At 40.1% G+C, this 18,469-nt stretch overlaps 1 protein-coding gene across 1 annotated transcript; it reads left to right on the top strand.

Annotated features, from left to right (window-relative positions):
- The first annotated feature begins 1,388 nt into the window (after window positions 1-1,388).
- Window positions 1,389-18,240, top strand: LOC137890220 (zinc finger protein 516-like). Its single transcript, XM_068734375.1, has 5 exons — window positions 1,389-1,641; window positions 10,483-11,989; window positions 13,148-14,440; window positions 14,594-14,658; window positions 16,120-18,240. The coding sequence occupies exons 2-5, from the start codon at window positions 10,675-10,677 to the stop codon at window positions 16,168-16,170; spliced, it is 2,724 nt and encodes a 907-aa protein (XP_068590476.1). The 5' UTR covers window positions 1,389-1,641; window positions 10,483-10,674; the 3' UTR covers window positions 16,171-18,240.
- The last annotated feature ends 229 nt before the right edge of the window (window positions 18,241-18,469 follow it).

The raw sequence follows: 18,469 nt of genomic DNA on the forward strand, positions 1-18,469 counted from the left end.
GACTTGTAAAATGAAAACAGATAATCCTAATAACAAATTAAAACTGCACAACAATACAAAAAATACACTAAAATCTACACTCATTCATTTTACTAGGTACACCTACAGTAGCAGTAAATATACCTTCATGAAGGTTATACCTAATGTTCAGTTTTTATTGAAACAGTTTCAGAGGTGTAGATTCGACACATTTTGTAATTGTGATGGTAACCTTTTGGCAACTGTAGTTTGTGGTGCCATTGAATTGTATTGTGTTATACTGAGATGGGTGTCTAATATTTAGTGTCCCTAGGGAGGAAGAAGTATCGGAAATGCTTTCTGAGTATGACGCAATGAGTGCCACAATGTACAGCCGCAAAAATGGACCATTAAGGTCAATCAACACCACTTTTCCAAAATGTTTTTAATGTTGTATTAGACTGAAAGAGTTATCCCTAAATGTTACTGAGTTGATTTTAGAGGGGATTTTCCATATAAAACAAAAGGTTGGCTTTTTTAGAGATAGACAGTTTTTTACCATCATTCTTTTTGAGTAGAGGTAAAAATCTATGTAAAAATCTTACTTAGGCTTTAGTAAGTATTAGCATCAAAATATACTACTTAAGTCAAGTGTAAAAGTAATAGTAGGTTATTCATTATACAGAATGGCCCATTTTTGAATAATGTATATCATGTTAGCCTATAGACAATAATCTGTGATGTTTCATATAAGCATCACTAATTTCGGCAATTTTATATAGCCTACTGCCCTGCAGCTTAATCCATAATAAGTCATGATGCATTTGTTGATTGATATTTTTTTTATCAATTATCTAAATCTGCAAGGTAATAACTAATGTTGTCAAATAAAAGTAAAAAGTACAATGTTGCCTTCCAAAATGTAGTAAAGTAGAAGTTTAAAGTAGCCTATCTCAAAATTGTACAATAAGGAGGCCTACAGCACTTAAATAAATGTAGACCTACTATAATTACATTCCACCACTGCTTATTTTACCATTTTTATACCGCCATGATAAGTCACGCGGCATTGAAGCAATTGGTGTAACATGGTCTAAAAACGTAAACCAATTATTTTACTTGCTATTTTTTTGTAGTCCGCCTAATAACACATTAGGTTTGATTGAACTTTGTTTCCTTTAATGGTGGTAGTAAGGAAGGCCATCGACTGGAAACCATTGTTCGAGCACAGTCACCTTTATATTTAGGCTACGACATGTTCTCGAGTAAACTAACGTTAATCTAAGATAAGTGTTCCGCGCGCGCGCGCCCACTGGTCACCTCTCAACTCAACAGTTGCAGTGAATGAGGCTGAGCCGCGCGCACACAGAGATCACTCGCGCCGTGGCTCGTTATTAACGTTAATAACGTTATCTCTCGCGTCACTCATGTCCCCGACAACCACTGCTGCCGCTGCGCAGGAGCACCGTACTGCGGTCCAGGTGCACCGCTGTGATTGAAAGACAGTGAAGTTTCAACGCTATACCGAGAAGAAGAAAAGAAATGAACCCACAGCTGACGGATGGTCATCCTGATTTGTTTAAGTGTTAATCCGTTAAACGAAGCTCGCCGTCGGGTTTTTTTTTTTTATCGGTGATGGGATTCCTGCAGGAGCGACCTGCCGCCCAACGATAACCCCCCAAGGTAAGAAGATAAACCACGGGTAACTAACAAAAGGTAGCGTGTGCTAACAGGAGTGGGATGCTGTGGTGGGTCAGTCTGTCTGTACAAGTGTGGGTGCTCTGTTTTGGGGAGTTTGTGTGGGCAAAGTTAACTAGGCTACAACAACCCGTCCGTGTTATGGATGTCAGTTATAGTGAAACACTCGGCCAAGTGTCCTCTGGAGCGGGCTGCTGCTAGCGAAAAGTCTCCCACATCATCCTCACCTTTATTGGGGCTATTATTATTATCTTTACTGCGGTTTGGCACCGCTGGGGGACCGGCTATCAGCGAACATTTTGTCAAGGCACGCAAACTTGTGGTAAGTGAGTGCAAATGGGACAGACAACAAGGCTGCCATTGTACCAAATCAGAGGCGGATTAACGGAATTCCTTTTCTCTGCACCGTCTCAATGGCCTCCAGTCTCTCCCCTCTCTCTCTCTCTGCCTGCCTCTGTGGGTATAACATCTTGCTTTCTAGCTTCTTCCCCCTCTGGTACTTTGTTATAAACGGTAAACTAAAAACACCTCACAGCCAGCAGCTACCGAGCCAGAGATGTCCAACTGAGCCATTGTGAAACATGTGGATGGGATAGAGCTGACCAGTAGCGCGAGATTGTTGTAGTTATTGTTATTAGGGATTGTAGATTTACAATTACAAGGTAATTAGTAAACGGCAGGTCTGCAACTGACAGTTATTTTCATTGTTGATAAATTGTTAAGTCATTAAAGCGTTTGTTTTTTATTAAATTATGTGAAATAACTGCTGCATATCTAATGGTGACATCTCTAAATTGCTTGCTTTGTCCGATCTGCAGTATAAAACCACAAGGCATTTCATTTACAACAGAGATAAAATGATAATGACCATTTTTACTCAATAACTGACTGAAATTATTAATTAATTATCAAAATTTCCGTTACTGTCAATCGTTTAATCAACTTATTGTTTCATCTCAAGTCAAGCAAGGTGTTGACACTGGCCTTTAAAACCTGGGATGAGCACAAGAGGACAAATGTGTTGAATGGGTCTTTAGGGTGTTTTTTTTGTCTGTCCTGTGTTGTCTCATGACTGATCATCAGTGTTAGCATTTATGTGGGCTGTAAAAAGCCTAATTACACCCCACAGGCAATCAGACATGATGGAGGTTATATCTCCTTTATGTTCTAATACTGGAGAATAAACAAACCCAGATTTTCTATTTCTTACTCATCCACCCCTCCTTCTATACACTTGCACATCATGCACAACATGCACCATCCTCAGCCCCCCCCCCCCTCCCCCCGTGTATGTGGCCAACCAACATGTGGGGAGGTAATCCCAGCTATTAGGGTAATCTCCTCAGCATGACGATCAATAGGGGAGGGTGTGCGACGACTACTAGACAAGAGTAGCGGGGGTACAACATTTGTGCTAAAGAAAAATGATTTAATCATCTAGATTAGGTCAGGAGGCTGGGGTCTGGACAAGGGCTTGTTGCTGGAAGAGGGGGAGGGGTGCAGACAGGAAGATGTGAGGGGTAAGGCCATCTCTACTTTGGGCAGCTCCCTTGTGTGACAATGGGCTGAGACATTTGGTTTTCCTTAATCTCGAGTGAATGAAAACAACAAAAACACGGCTTCAGATGGACAGTGCCAAACTCATTATGGGACTGCTACAAGAGAGTCGGTGTCATGAGGAAACACATTATATAATGAACCAGATAACTACAAAAACATTTCTTTCGCAAGTTAATATTGAGGCTATAAAAACCTGAAATCACAAACCAAAAAAGTATTTAATAAAACAAAAAAATCCTCAAATAGCCACAAGAAACTGGAGATGACGATTAACAAATTACACGTAGAGTCTTTGAGAGGAAATTGTAAAGGGAGAAAAGCCCAGAAGAGGTGAGTGTTCAAAACAGGTCAAAGTCATTATGCTGTTGTTCCTGTGAATGCATTGTTGTTAAAACACAGCATGTGCCGATGGCTCGTATCCAAATGATCTTATATGCAAACGGCTATTTCTCATGAACATATGAGTATGCTAACGATTTGAAAAAGTCACAGGCATGCCAGTAAATTACAGCAATTATATCAACAAAGTTAATATCTCTTTAAAAGCTACAGCATGTCATCACTTGACCTGCTGCCGACATCTCACAAACTTAATTTTTGTTACTGCAATTATAAAAGTATTTAACTGTTGAGTAAGAATTGCACTTCGATGTAACTGCACAGGGTCACAAATCTGCAAAACATGCAAATCTGCTTTTTTAAAAATGTGTGTGGATACATGCACACGTTCTTGCTGAGTGTGCATCCCCTTTTTCTGATGTTATCACCCAACAACAGAGCATACAGATGGACCACATACTGGATTTAGTGCAGCGTTAACATATGCTACCCTGTCTCTGCCATGTTGTCATTGTCTGTATGGGGTGTGTCGTTTAAGCTACCTGGACCTTGAGTAGTCCAAAAATATTAAACAACTTAAAGTGGCTACACATAAAACAGATGGGAAAGGAAACGGCAGTAAAAATTATCTTTTTGAAACAAGAGATATTAGATATATACAACAGATATATACCGAGTTGCTGTATTATGCCATGGAAATAAATTTGATTTAATCATATCCGAAACAGACAAAACTTCAGCGGTTTCAGCTTTTCATCTGCATTTTTTTGTTTAAAAATACAAACATGGGCATCAGGAAGTTGTGATGGGCATTTTTCACTACTTTCTGGCATTTTATCATTATTATTAACCAGGAATCTTGCATATCAGTTTGTAATGAAAATCTGTAGGAACTGTTTCAATGTCCCTGCCATTGTAGATTCAAACACTACTTGTTTTTATGAAGTGCAAACACTGGCAAAATGTCCAGATGGAAGATGGGAGGGATGAGTAAGGCGTCCACAGATCCCTTCTGTTTGGCCCCATCGAGACAGAGGGAGACGAGATTGGATGGGTCTGAGGGAGTCGGGTTACTTATCGGCCCATTCTACTCCAAAGAAGCGGTGGTGTAAAATATGCAATACTCCCTTTGGGAAACCTAATCTAGACCCTGCTGCCAGCTGTCATTCTTTTGCTTGAGGGTAAAATCGCAGGTATCGCCTTACCCTTCAATCCTTACCTTAATCATAGCAGGAAATAGGAAATTACACGCGTTGTTCTGTACTACAACTCAACAGCTTCTTTGTAATTTGAGATTTTTGATCATTTGGATAAAAGATCCACATATCACAAAAGAGCAACCCCAACAGGCAAAGTCAATTTCAAAACTAGTTTTTACAAAATACAAGCTTCTTATGCACAGAGGAAAAAACATGTAAAGCGGTTACAATTAATACATAATTGATTAGTTGATCAAAATATAAAAGAAATTGACCAAAAATTCACTTGCTCCAGTCTCTTAAATTGCTTAAATGTAAATATTTTAGTGTTTTTTACTCGTCTGTGATGGTAAACTGAATACCTTTGGTGGCTTTTAGTCTGACAAAAAAAACTATTTAACTGTGTCAAATTAGGCTCTGGTGTTGTAGAACAAAAGATATGACTAATTGAAAAAATAATCAGCATATTAATGGGTAATAAAAATAATCATTAGCGGCAGCTCTATTACCACACAAACCTAATTGGAAACCTAGGAATTTGTCTTAAAGTGTCAAACTGAAGGCGTCATCAGGGTTTTAAATCCACAAATTGCTCCACTGAGAATAAATCAAGTCCGACTAGAACAGGCTCCTTTTCCAGGTCAAGCCATGTGAGCAAGATTGTTTGCTACTGTAAAATAATCTAATTTTAATCAACAAACATGGTGTGGGGTATTTGAAGTTTTAGTTTTTTCTGTGGCATCAAGCTTTGGAGGAGGACACTGTACCACAACGTCCTGTATATTTAATCTGTGTTAATCCGTTATGTTTTCTTTTACATTGGCAGCGTGATCTTTACTTCGGTAAAACTGCAACGAACGGCTGCGTGAACATTTACACCTGACAGGGGTAGTAGTAGGTGGCACAGAGGATGACAGAAAAACTGATCAAGCGAAAGACGGGAAGCAGAGTGATGGATGGAGAGACATAAAGGGAGACAGTCGGAGCGAGTCTGAGCTGACCTTGCCATGATAATCTAATCCCTGTCGAGAGTGCTTTTTTTAGAGAGCAAGTTAATGCCAGCAGATTATACTCCAGTGTCTCCCACACTAGCCAATCCACACTGAAAAGAGAGTCGGTCTACAGTGGATTCTCAGACCTATAAATTAATGTCAATAATAGTCATTTGAATATGTCTCCAGAGATCACATCTCTTCCCTTTTGCCTTTCAGTTGCATTGTTCTGTTCATTTTCGTATGTCTGTATTTGAGCTTTGCATGAGACATCTTGTGCATTTTTTAGAGTGACTGTTCATATTTCCACAACAGGTAAAAGCTCTGCCAAGGTTTTCTCTTCTCTCTTTGTCAGTCTCCGTTCTCAGTGTGTGTGTTTTATAGCACTAAAGGGCATCCATAATAAAAGGCCACTCATTGAGCAGCTCATCTCATGCTATGAAGAGTAATCCCTGTATATGTTGTGTAACCGAGTGCAGAGTTGGACAAGGAGGGGGATGGGCTCGATTGTGCGCAAGTTTGTCAGCGCTTGTGGCTGTTGAGCTCATGGCTTTCTAATCTCGTAGGTACATTAGGCTGTTTGCCCACATCACTGTGCTGCATTACTGTTTATCATACGATTAACTCGTTCTAGGAACAGTGGAGGTCTTGAATGTGAGCCATGCCGAGGTTATATGTTGGTACCATGTTCTGTTGAAGTATGTGTCAAATCATATTGTGCTCATTATACTGTCAACATGTTCGACACAGAACAGTGCGTCTTATGCTAGGGAAATAGAGCAAAGGGCTACAAAAATAAATCAATAATCAATAATCCTGCCCTAACATGTTTGTCCTGTGGTCACAATGATGTTGTAATGACTCTATAGCATTAACTATGTGGTCTGGAAGGAGTAATCTGGAGTTATTTGAGTAATTACCCTTTTTGTGAATTTGAAATGGAAGCTTACTTTGCTCACAGACCTGAATGTTGAGCATGCTAGCTAGTTGGATATTCATTAAACATGTCATCTTATGCAAGCACCTGGGAGTGTGTGTTGACTCCCCTACATCTGGAAGGAGTCATCTTCAACCGCACCAGCAGAGATTACATTTTCTGCATACTTGCTGCAAAACAATTTTTTTTGTCCTTTGCAGGAGCATCATTTTGCACAGGTGTTCAATATGGCAGCCTGTCAGGTCTTTGACTTTTATTTCATAAAGAGAAGGACTTGTTCCAGTAGGACTTCATAAAGGATTTATGCACATTTCATGCAATGTAATAGACATTTAGCTGTATTACACTACTGATTCGGTCAGGAAATACATCGACACTTATATCCACCACATGTTGGAGTGAGTGCAGGATAGTAAACATCCAATAAGGTAATGGATACTGTAATGTTTACAAGGTTGACATAAAAATATGAATAAAGCACTACACATTACTCCCTGTAAATTGTAACTAGTAACATGTTCCATTAGAATATTAGGCTATAGGAATCATTAACAATATAGTTTATTTAGTGGGGATTTAAATAGTTTTTCTGGGACACAAAGCCTCCAGGAATTGGAATATTTTCCATAATTATTTAATAGCGGACCATGGTTTTAAAAGTGATTTGATTTTGTGCGTGATTATATTTGCAGTGCCCTCAGCAGACAGGTTTCTGAGTTTTAGTTAAGCTCAAAGGACTTAGATAAAACAAAAAAAAATTCTCTGAAATCATTGTCCCTTTGTATTTGGACTACATCTACAGTAAATAAAACATTCTCAGTTTGTGCATTAATTTAGTTGGATGCCTCTGTTGTGCTTGCAGTTGGTGGAAACAGACAGGATTATTGGACACAGAACGGTAGATGCGAGCTGAGGCTTAGCGAGTGACTATGGCTTTGAACACTAGCATAAGGACAGTCACATGCTATCTCCAGTCAGGGGTATGTTGGCACAGGCTTGTTGCTGGTTGTTGAGAATATTTGGATGACTACAGCACACACACACACACACACACACACACACACACACACACACACACAGGCAGGCACATATACATGCACAGTGATGGCATTTATACGTACTTGTTTCTAAAGATGCTGACTTTGGCAGATATTAATATAAGTAGACATTTCTTACTTACAAAAAGAAGGTATTTGAGGTATTTTTGGTGTGTTGGATGCTATAGTATCTTGCAAAGTGAAATTCAGGGGGAAATGCCATTTCCAGATCCTGGCAGGGAATTACACCCACAGTTTCAGTGCAGTGCACACACATACGACACACTAACGGTGGATATTTTCATACACACACACACACACACACACATCACAGCACACAGACTCTCAGCATCAGTGCCCTGACCATAGGGAGTTTGTGCTGAGCTGGTCGGGACGTCAGGATGAATCAATGCAAGGACAGCTGACTGGACATGCCTATTCATCTGCCAAAGAAAAGAGAGAAAAAGGGAGCAAGGGATTCTAAAAGAAATGAGTTAAGCCCCTGGAGCAACATGTTTGGCTATCTGCATTACTTAACAGATCCTCCAAAGGGCTTTCAGTAGTTATGGGATGAAGGCAGAAAAGGTGGAAAACAGAGGGGAGAAAAAAAAAAGAGACAACTGGAGCGTTGGAATTATTTTGTTAGAAATAAATAAACTAATTCCTTGTTTAGCGCAGACACTACACAATTACATTTTGTTTGTATGATTTAGCAGAAGTAGGATACTGCAGATGCAAATATAGCATAAACTAAGTAAGCACATAGGCTTTGACAAAGGCATAAGCTCATACTGTAGAGGCGGCTAACTCCATACTGATGGCCCGTTTATTCCCATCTGTTGCCCTCAGCTCTCTGACTTCATCCCCATTGTGGTAACTCATTACATTCGCCTTAACCTTAACCCCTTAATTGCCACCCTCCAGTTTTTTCTTGCACATCCTCCCCCTCTTGGAGACAGTGTGCCACATTGCCCATACACTAATCTGATGGCGTCTGCCTACCAAACACCTGCCATATGTGGAAAAAAACCTCTTAAACTCCTCCCATATTCCAAATACAACACCCATTCCAGTGTGAGCGGATCAGCACACATGGCTGCAGGCAGGCAGGCATGCAGACAGATGCGACTGTGGATGCAGATACAGATAATTAGACAACCTCATGCCTTAAAAATCACGGACAGAGTGACCATCTCTGTATTTCTAACCTTTATGTGTTATGTGCACCTAGTTTTTCCTTACACCCAAAGACTGACAAGACAAACGAGAGTCACCCTTTGTCCTGCCTCTTAGCTCAGGCATGTGCTCGAAGACAGTGACGTGTAGGCCCAGGCCTCTTTGCTTTAACAATAACTCTCTCGACCCCCCAAAGAGGGGTGGAGGGCCAGACATGAGGCGATGTGACAGTTCTGGTGCGGCCGACACAATGGCAGGTTTTTCTTTCGACTGCCTGGCTGGCTGTACGCCACTCCAACAAATAGTCATATTTGCCTGAGGAACATGTTTAACAACACGAGACCCTGTCTGTACCATGTATCGTTTCTCACGTAGAGAACAAAACAACAAAATATGTACCTTGTTACTGATACCCACAATTTTATGTAAGCACTTACCCCAGAATTAGGGCCTGTGTCTGTATGTGAGCTTCTAAAATGAAGTTTGTTGATAATGGATTATTGATCGTGAATTAGAGTGGACTGCCCCCTCAGGGCTCATCCTTGTTGGTCAGGAATGAATACATCTCTTCATGCTTCACCTCACACACTCAATTTAGGCATAGGAAACCAAAGACCGACACGCACGCATGTTGAGACACTGACCCGCGCTCTAATACGCACAGACAGGCGTCGCTCATCCACTGAGGGACAAAGGTTATTCTAAAATCAGTGTGATGCAAATTGCCTCAGTGGGCTGTCCCTCCGGTTTGTTGTTTTTACACACACTAGAGGAAACTACCTTACATGTAAGCAACCTCTGCCTAGTCTATTTCACTGAATCCAGTGTGTAACTACGTAAAAGCAAAAGGAAACAAAAGAAATTATTTTGATTGACAGAAAAAGTCATGACTCTTCTAGCAGTTCTTTGATTCAGGAAGACAAAGAAGTGTGTTTTAGGCAGAATTGTCACCAATTTATGATTTAAATATCATCCATAGTCTATAGCTTTTATCTAGATATAATTTTTACCGGAACCACATTATTAAATTATTGTAAATCCTTGATTCTTGAAGACTGTGTAGTGTTCAGAGTGTATAAGGCGACAAGCCCAAAAAAATCCACTGATAGTTTAATTTTAAACCCTAGTAGTTTGTTTTCTGAATTCTAAAGTTTGCCTTAAAACCTTAAAAACATATTGCCTCAGGAATTGTATGCTTATGTTTTATAGGTTGTACACATTTTGCATTTTTTGGGGTTTTATCAGTTTTATTGGTCTTATTGTTTTTTACTGTTGAAAGCCTTTTTTATTGATTTGTTTTGTTCTTGGTTTATGTATTCAATGTATTCAATCTGGATGTATGCTCTGTGAAGCATTAAATTAAGCCCAAAAACATTTGGACACAAGAAAGTAAATACATAACAATGTGTTGAAATAATATCTTTTGGGGGAATTCATTATCATTTTAAAAGCGATTTGGCTTAGTCATATTATCAACTCCTCTTAAGACTAATTGTATTATATATAATCATTTTGGCAATATTATTTTACTGATCTTTTTGTAATTATAACAAGCCTAATTTAAATTCTTTTGCTAATTTTTCCAGGTATTCTTGCCATAAGTATGCAACGTGAAAAAGAACATCTCTTCAAATATCAGGATGGACACTAAAGCTGTGACTTTTTGCAAGTTTTTTACACCTATTCTGAGAACTCACTAACTTTTGGACGATAAACTTTGCATAGTTAGAAGATTTATTACACAGTTGTGGTTTTTGACCGGTGCTCCAGGAAAAGTAATGGAGACAGAAGAGAGGGAGGATGAATCACAAAAGCTCACCGCAAACATAAAGACAGAGACGGTGGATGAGACCTCTGGCCACACCTGTGGGGTGTGCGGCCGCAGCTTTCCTCTTCTCAGCTCGCTGTCGCAGCACATGAGACGACACACGCGGGAGAAGCCGTACAAGTGTCCGTACTGTGAGCACAGGACGGCTCAGAAGGGCAGTCTGAAAGCCCACATTCGAAGCCATAAACTAGGCCTGTTCAGCCATAACCTCAGTGACAAGGGAGGGGGTGGAGATCAAGAGCAGAAAGATAACTCCGAGACACCCAACCCTCCTGAAATTGTCAGCACATCTGACAAGGCTCATAATGTCAACAGGAAAGTTAAGAAGAAAGGAACAAAGAAAAAAGTTAAGGGTAAAGATGCGATTGACGACGGGTCCTGTACCTGCAGCATTTGTGGCCAGGTTTTCCCTCAGGTACTACTCCTTAAAGCCCACATGAAAAGGCACCGCAATTTACAGGATCATGGTTGCCGGATTTGTGGACGCCGTTTCCGCCAGGCATGGTTCCTCCAAAGTCATATGCGCATTCACCGGGTCAAAGCCCAGCTACGTGGTGGCAAAAGCAATGAGCCGCCTGCCACCATCAATGGAGTTCCTCAGGACTCGGCATCGCTGACCAATGAAGAGTGCCTCTTTGAGCTCTGTGCTGGCTGCGGTAACTTCTTCAATGACCGCAAGACATTACGAATACATGAAAAGCTACATAAACCGGCCCACAGCCACTCTCAGACACCACAGGAAGACATTGACGCCTCTGAGCTGCACATTGACAAGAGGCACTTTTTGGAAAGCCTGAACCTCACGCGTGCTGGACCGAGGGAAACGTCGGAGGACAAGAGCCTGGGCAGGCGAATTCCAGAGCTGGATCCAATTTGTAGTTACCAAGCATGGCAGCTGGCCACAAGAGGACGACTCGTGGAGGCCACCGACAAATGTCTGGGATGGGAGGAGAGGCTGGCAGATGCTGAGGTGGCATACGACACAGAAAAGGGCGAGTATGTACCGCGGAAGCAGGAGAAGAAGAGGAAGCAAATAGACACCTCCAACTCCAACGTTAAGAAGATTAAGGGTGAAACGGGTCTTGATCACTCATCAAACAGCCTGGCTCACACTAAAGGTGTTGACAAGAGGATTTCTCAGAAAGACCGTATTTTGTTAAACGGACTTGGTCATGCGTTTTATGAGGCACTGCAGACGAAGAAAGTCAAAGATGTTCACCTCACACCCAGACACAACAACAGCAGCAGGAGTCAAGACCAGGAGGGTAAGCCATGTACACCACACCACAATATCTGCGCTACCGTTGGGATCAGACAATAATTCAAAATCCTTGAAAATGGGAATCAGTTACCAGGCCAAGGTTGTGCTGACGGCAGTTGCTTTCTATTGAATATTGCACCCTTTTTGTTAAAATTAAGATATCAAAGGTCGTGTTTGAGGACATGCAGATGTGCCACTTTTTCTGGTAAAAAAATGACTTCAGTAGACAGATGAAGATCAGACTGGCTGATATTACTGAAAGGGAAGTCATCAATGTGAAAATTCAACATTTAACATTGTACTGTGGAAAAGGGAGACATCTAGTGAGTTTATAACTGAATTACAGCAAGTGTAAATGCACTTGTTTATACAAAAAGATTTTGCGAATGCTTATCCATTAAGGCGTTGTCACCTAGGCTTTAGAACTAGTCTTCACGGAATTATTAAGTTTCATTGCAAAGTGTTTTTATTAGCTAATTATTAAGTAATTGGTTTGTTAGCCAAAGATCTGGTGGTTTTAACACTTGGAACGGCTGTAATTAGAGAGCAGGTGCCGATTTATTAAAAGATTATTTTTAATTTGGCAATTAGAAATCAGTGTCTTTCATATTGATAAAGAACACTTTGCTGTGGTTGTGGAGAATAAAAATCCTGCTTTTGTGTCAGGTAACACATAAACCTAGCCTATTGCTAAATAAAAACCTAAAATCTTGTTTTGTTCAACTAGATTTAGATCTGCTGCTGCCTGAAAAGAAGGTTTTCTACCCCATTCACAAATTTATGTTTACGATTAAGATAACAATCACTTTGCGTTTTAGTTGAATTAACTTCTTTTAATTGAGAATCTTAAAAGCGACTAAAACATTAATTATACGACTAAGATCTATATGTCTGTCAAAGGTTCATTAAAATTGGTCAAAACCTGCAACATCAGTGTCAGCAATGAAACAAGGATTTATGTATATACTTATATACAGATGTTTATTCTATTATGAATCTTAGTATGGTCTCTATGGTCGTTCCTTAAGTTAAAGTACCTCCAGACTTTTAACAATGCTTTTCTTGCTAATGTAATCATGCTAGTGGCTATGTTGTATACATACACACCACTTATATATATCAGGTACGTACTTTACATTCCTTCTTCTGCTCTTACCTACAGATAAAAAAGCATACTTCTGCGAGCACTGCGATTTCCACACTGCCGACGCCTCACTACTCAGGTCTCACCTGCACAAGCAGCACCAGGACTTCCTGGGTCCCTCCAGCAAACACAGCACCATTCTGGACAACAGCAACCAGAGTGGTTCCAAAGCCTCACGATACATGGACTACCTCAGAAACAGGAGTTTGTTGCTCAGTCAGCCATACTGGAATCCTTACACCTGTCTGCCTGGCCCGGGGTCATCCGAATCCAACATTAAAACAGAGAAGTCAAATGGTACTGAGGTCAAAGGGCAGGGACAAACTACTACTGATGCTGGAAGTCTTCTTAATCTGTCTTCATTACCCATAAGTGAAGGAGAAGGCCCCGTAAATGATCCAATAAAGACAGAGGGTCTGGTAAGACATCAGTGCCCATACTGCTCACACACTAGCAACTACCCAGAAGTCCTGTGGATCCACCAGCGGGTTGCACACAGGGTGGATGGCAGCAGCTCCATGGCGCCAAAGTGGGCCCCCTGCATGAACAGCAACAAGAGTCCGAAGGCAGGCGCAACCCAGTGGAGACGCACCGGGCCTCCACCATTCCTCGAAGGCAAGGACTGCCCTGCTTTACCTGCTCCAAGAACACAGCGCACACAGCCTCCAGGTTTGACAACCAACAGCAGCAGCAGCAGCAGTAAGCACTCAGCTCCCAAGAATCAATCAGGCGTCCCAAAGTCCAAGCATCAGTCTAAGGACTCGCGCTCTTTAGATGGGACACAGTCTACACAGTCTAGCGGGAGGATGGGACTCTCACCTCAAAAGAAGTCTGGTGAACATAACCGGGCAGAGAAGGGGGGGAGTAAAAGCTCCAGCACTAAAGCTACTTCATCAAGCAGTATTGTGCCCAACAAGAGCTCCCCTAGTTTCCAGCCTACAAACAGCCCCAAACACAGAAGCCACAGAGCCGCGGTGGAAGGACACTTCCCACAGGAGGGTTTGGGTTTTATGTTGGCCAGAAATCATGGCGGGACTTCCTCTAACGTTTCCGCAGATAGACCCCATCCCCGAAGGCAGTCATGTGACTCCTCTTCAGGTCCTAAGGTTCCTGATCTGTGGGCTGCCATGAACATGTGGGGTCACAAAGCCTATTTAGAGCCAGTCCGTTTTGCTCAGGTAAAGAATGAATCGACAGGAGAAATGCCAATGGACATTGATATTTTGAGTCTCCTGAAAAACTACAGTCCCCATGATCTGGCTGCTGTTTACCAGCACTGGGGGTTTGTTGATCCCAGGATTGATCCACAAGGTGAGGAGGAGCTTTGCCTCTCGGTTAGATTTATTGTAAATGGACTGATTAATGTTATATTTTACAATGAAGGAGCATTGATGGTCAGCAGTAGGCCTTCATTTTGTGAAAATCAGTTTTGTTTTACATGCTCTTTTTATACTCCTGTTACAGCAATGTTGCAGTTAAATGGAAATTTTGGCAAAGAAGTCCACTCCACCTCTGAAGCTTCCAAACAAGTATGTTTTCTTTGATATTGTAGTTTTGATAGAAATCATCTGCTTGTCTTCAGCCTACAGACAAGTCATGGACTTTATTTCTTATAAATTAAAGGCCCACTCATTCCATTTTTACTATTTATATTATGCATGTATATGTATATTTACAATTGAATAGTTTTACAACAGAATTGAAAATATAAGCCTGTTTCACGTCTGTGCACACGTGCATCTGCGGATGTTCATTTAATTTGCGTGCGTGCTTGTCAACTTGGCTGTCTTTTCCTTCATCGTTTCCGTAAGAGAGGCTGACAGGGATGAGGCAAACAAATGATAAAAAAAACATTGTTGTCCCCCTCAGGGTAAAACTCAACCAGCATCTCCATATGGTGTGTCATCGGCCTGTCAGTCAGGCCTACCCTGATGCTACCTACAACTGTTCTTGCTTTCTCCTCTTTCCCCCTAGAGTAATATGTGGGCAACTTTTTAAACACTAGAGATTGGCAGTTGCAATGTCCGTAGGTGTGAGGAATTACAAATTAGATAAAACTAATATGGATAACACTGTGGGGGCAGTAGAACATATTTTGTGCTATAATAGCTTGCCAAAGTATGAAAGATTGTTGTATTTCTTCTTTGTTTGTTTCTTTGTTTTCTGGTCTTTAAAGACTTATTTTTAAGAAGGAACCAGCTACACTCATACATGAAGCCTTTTTATGCACAGCTTTACTGTACATTATGGATGCCTTGTATGTCAACTAATACAGAAACTACTGCATAAAACATCATAGCATAGTGTGATAAGGCCGGCTCTAGACAACATCATATCATCAGACATTTGATTATAATCAAAGTGTAGCGGTATTAACACACACTGTAATATCCCCAAACTGGTTATTTATATAATATTTCATATAGGGGACTAACTCTAAATGGACATAAAACATACATGCAAAATATGGTTGCTAGTTTGTACTGGATAAAACAATTAGCCAGGGTTGATAAAATGCACATCTCGTTTTGCAAATCTTAGGAGACAACTAATGCATGTTATTTGGTCATTATTAAATGAAGTTAGTTGATAATTTATTGAAAAATATTTGCTGTAAAAATATATAGCAAAAGTACAAGACTAAACCTTGATGCAATGCTAAATTACCTTTAGCTGTACATTATGAAAAAAATGTTAGCATTCTAGAATAAAAACTAACAAACTTTGTAAAATACAGATACCTACCTAACCTAACAAAATAGTTGTGAACAAAATACAACTTATAAATATTATTATAAATTGTCTGATTAAAAAAATAATCTTCAAATAGCATTGTGGCCCTTTAGGTGTGTATACTTGGTTATGCACTGCTGGGTCATTTATCAATAGTGTAACCATGTGCATATACACTATTTGCGCACACGCACACATTCCGTCTCAGTGTTGTCAGATCAAATCTAACTGGTGTGCCTCCTATTTGTCTCCTCCAGGTCAACAGCCGCTCCACTTCCTCCTCAGGGTCTCTTCATAAAGGAACGTGAAGTTACACCGTGTTCCTGTTTGTTTGCTTCCAGCCTGCATGGTAGTGCAGAACAAAGAGGCCCGCTGTTCTTCAAAGGAACCAGCCATAACTCCTAAAGGACTGAGTCACTGGATGATGCAGAATATATGCAATGCAATGAGGTGGACTCCTATTTTGTAATATGGTTGTTTAATTTGAAGTGTTTTGCATGTTTTTTTTGTTTGTTAAGAGTGTAGATATGTTAGTTACAAAAAACACACATGAAGATATGTTCTCTGGACATGAGGTAAAACTGTTTGAGATTTTTGTCAGGGGGTTAAATGAAATGTTAAGCTACATTTGCTAAAGGATAAAGACGACATTATATTGGCTAAAGGAGCACAGATATCAGCTGGTTTTGAGTAAAATACAATACATTTAAAAAAGAAACAGGATGCCATTAGAAACAGTCAGAAGCTGTGACCTGAACATCACAATTACCTCTCTCTACACTGTACGTTTCAGTTTGTTGTTTTTTTTAAGGGAGCTTACATGGGTGTAAAATGGCATTTTTGTTTTGTTTTTTGTTTTAAGGTTAGTACCAGATTTTATTGTCTCAACATTCTGCTTATTGTCACTTTGTGGGCTGAAGTCAGTTCAACCAACTGGAAAAATATTTCTCCTAAACATTACAGCTGCTACACATAAAACCTGTTATATGCTTTTTGGCCAAATACTACCAAACCTTGCATTAATTTTGACAGAACAGGATGATCATATTCAAGGTAATTGGATTTTCTTTATGTAAATTCACTCTTGATCCGTATTTACTCACCAACAAACATAGTGCTGAAGGGCATCATCAGTGTATCAGCTATCTGCCGTCGTCTGCTACGATCTGTTCGTGCCAAGTTAACTGACTGCTCACTTCCAGTTCACAGGTGCAGATTATACCACTTGTTGTAAATCTACAACTAGTCGAGCATTTCGTCCTTGCTTTTTTGACCAGTTTTGAATCCATGTCAAACAGAGAAAGCAGCACCACGGCCGTTTTCACTCAACATATATCCGGGGAAAATTCATAGCTACTGCCAAATTTAAGATCCAGAATAGACAATATTTAAATGTCAGAAAACCAGAGAAAATACCTAAATTGGTAGACATCGTCGTAGCCAGTCTGTCGATTACGTTAATGTGTCAAAATGACACAAACAATGAAAAGTGGTGTCCTGCTTTATCATTCTAAGTTTGAAATTGAAATGCTATAGTTTGTCCTTTTTTTTCCTCTCAGAAAGGTAGCGTAAACATCTGCACTCATTTCACATTGTGCTGGTGACGTAGCAACTTAAAGCTGTGATTTTTAGAAGTAGGAAATGTAGCAATAACGATTTATACTGATGTGGCCCTGACTTAACAGTAATGCTACTAAAGAGACCGCAAAAATATTTTTTTTACTTTTTGAAGTTCACCTCAGTCTAAAATGTGTTTCCGTGTGTTGTATGTGTGCAGATTTGCTTAGTGAGTTTATATTTTAGTTACAATTCAGTGTATTCATCTCCCATAGAAAAATAGTCTATGCATTTGACAAAAAGCCATCAACTTATGGATTCTTGGGTGATCTTGAGAATACACAATTTATTGTTGGAGTATTGACTTTGATCTATGTGGAAAACAGTTTTTTGATAAATATTGTAAATGTTAATTTTATTTAAGGTATTTTTCTTGTTTACTAAGAGTATGATTTTAACACTCCAAAGTACTTGATATTTGTAGTAACAACAGAAAAAAAAATAAAAATAAATTAGTGACCCACTTGAGGCCAGAGTGCAGGATCTGTAAGGAGTGATCCTCCTGCAGCAGGTTTTATTGAGCCTGTGATCCAACAGCTGTTTGTAAAGAGACAGTGAGACAGGAAACCGTGAGACAGGGATTTTCATGCAAACCTGAACTTTTATGCAAACCTGAAGCTTAAATTTGAGCTCTCACTGGGTTGATGTTTGTGACTATGTAAACATAGTTAATAGTTTAAAATCAAAATTTCTATTTTCACCAGTTCCACATTTTGTCTGACTGTTAAAATACACAAATAAAGTTGGTCAATGTAGATTTACACCATGGTAGTACTGTTGTCATTATCTCTCACACACACACACACACACACACACACACACACACACACACACACACACACACAATCCAGTCTTTGGTTGAATCACCATATGAGGCATCACATATTGCTTGGTCAAAAGCCAAAAAGCCCAAACAAAGCCGTTTGTGGTCTATAGCAGTCACACTTTACTTAATTTAAGTAGAATCCAGACAGTTGAAAGCTTTTATAT

Source organism: Cebidichthys violaceus, unplaced genomic scaffold (genome assembly GCF_023349555.1).
Source record: "Cebidichthys violaceus isolate CVI_PGR_0920_01 unplaced genomic scaffold, fCebVio1.0.p SCAF_63, whole genome shotgun sequence".
Taxonomy (NCBI): Eukaryota; Metazoa; Chordata; class Actinopteri; order Perciformes; family Stichaeidae; genus Cebidichthys; species Cebidichthys violaceus.

Excerpts from the sequence above, each read along its gene's own strand:
- LOC137890220 (XM_068734375.1), top strand. The coding sequence starts at position 10,675 with ATGGAGACAGAAGAGAGGGAGGATGAATCACAAAAGCTCACCGCAAAC. Across the intron at positions 11,990-13,147 it reads CAGGAGTCAAGACCAGGAGG|ATAAAAAAGCATACTTCTGC; the intron begins GTAAGCCATGTA and ends TCTTACCTACAG. Across the intron at positions 14,441-14,593 it reads TCCCAGGATTGATCCACAAG|CAATGTTGCAGTTAAATGGA; the intron begins GTGAGGAGGAGC and ends CTCCTGTTACAG.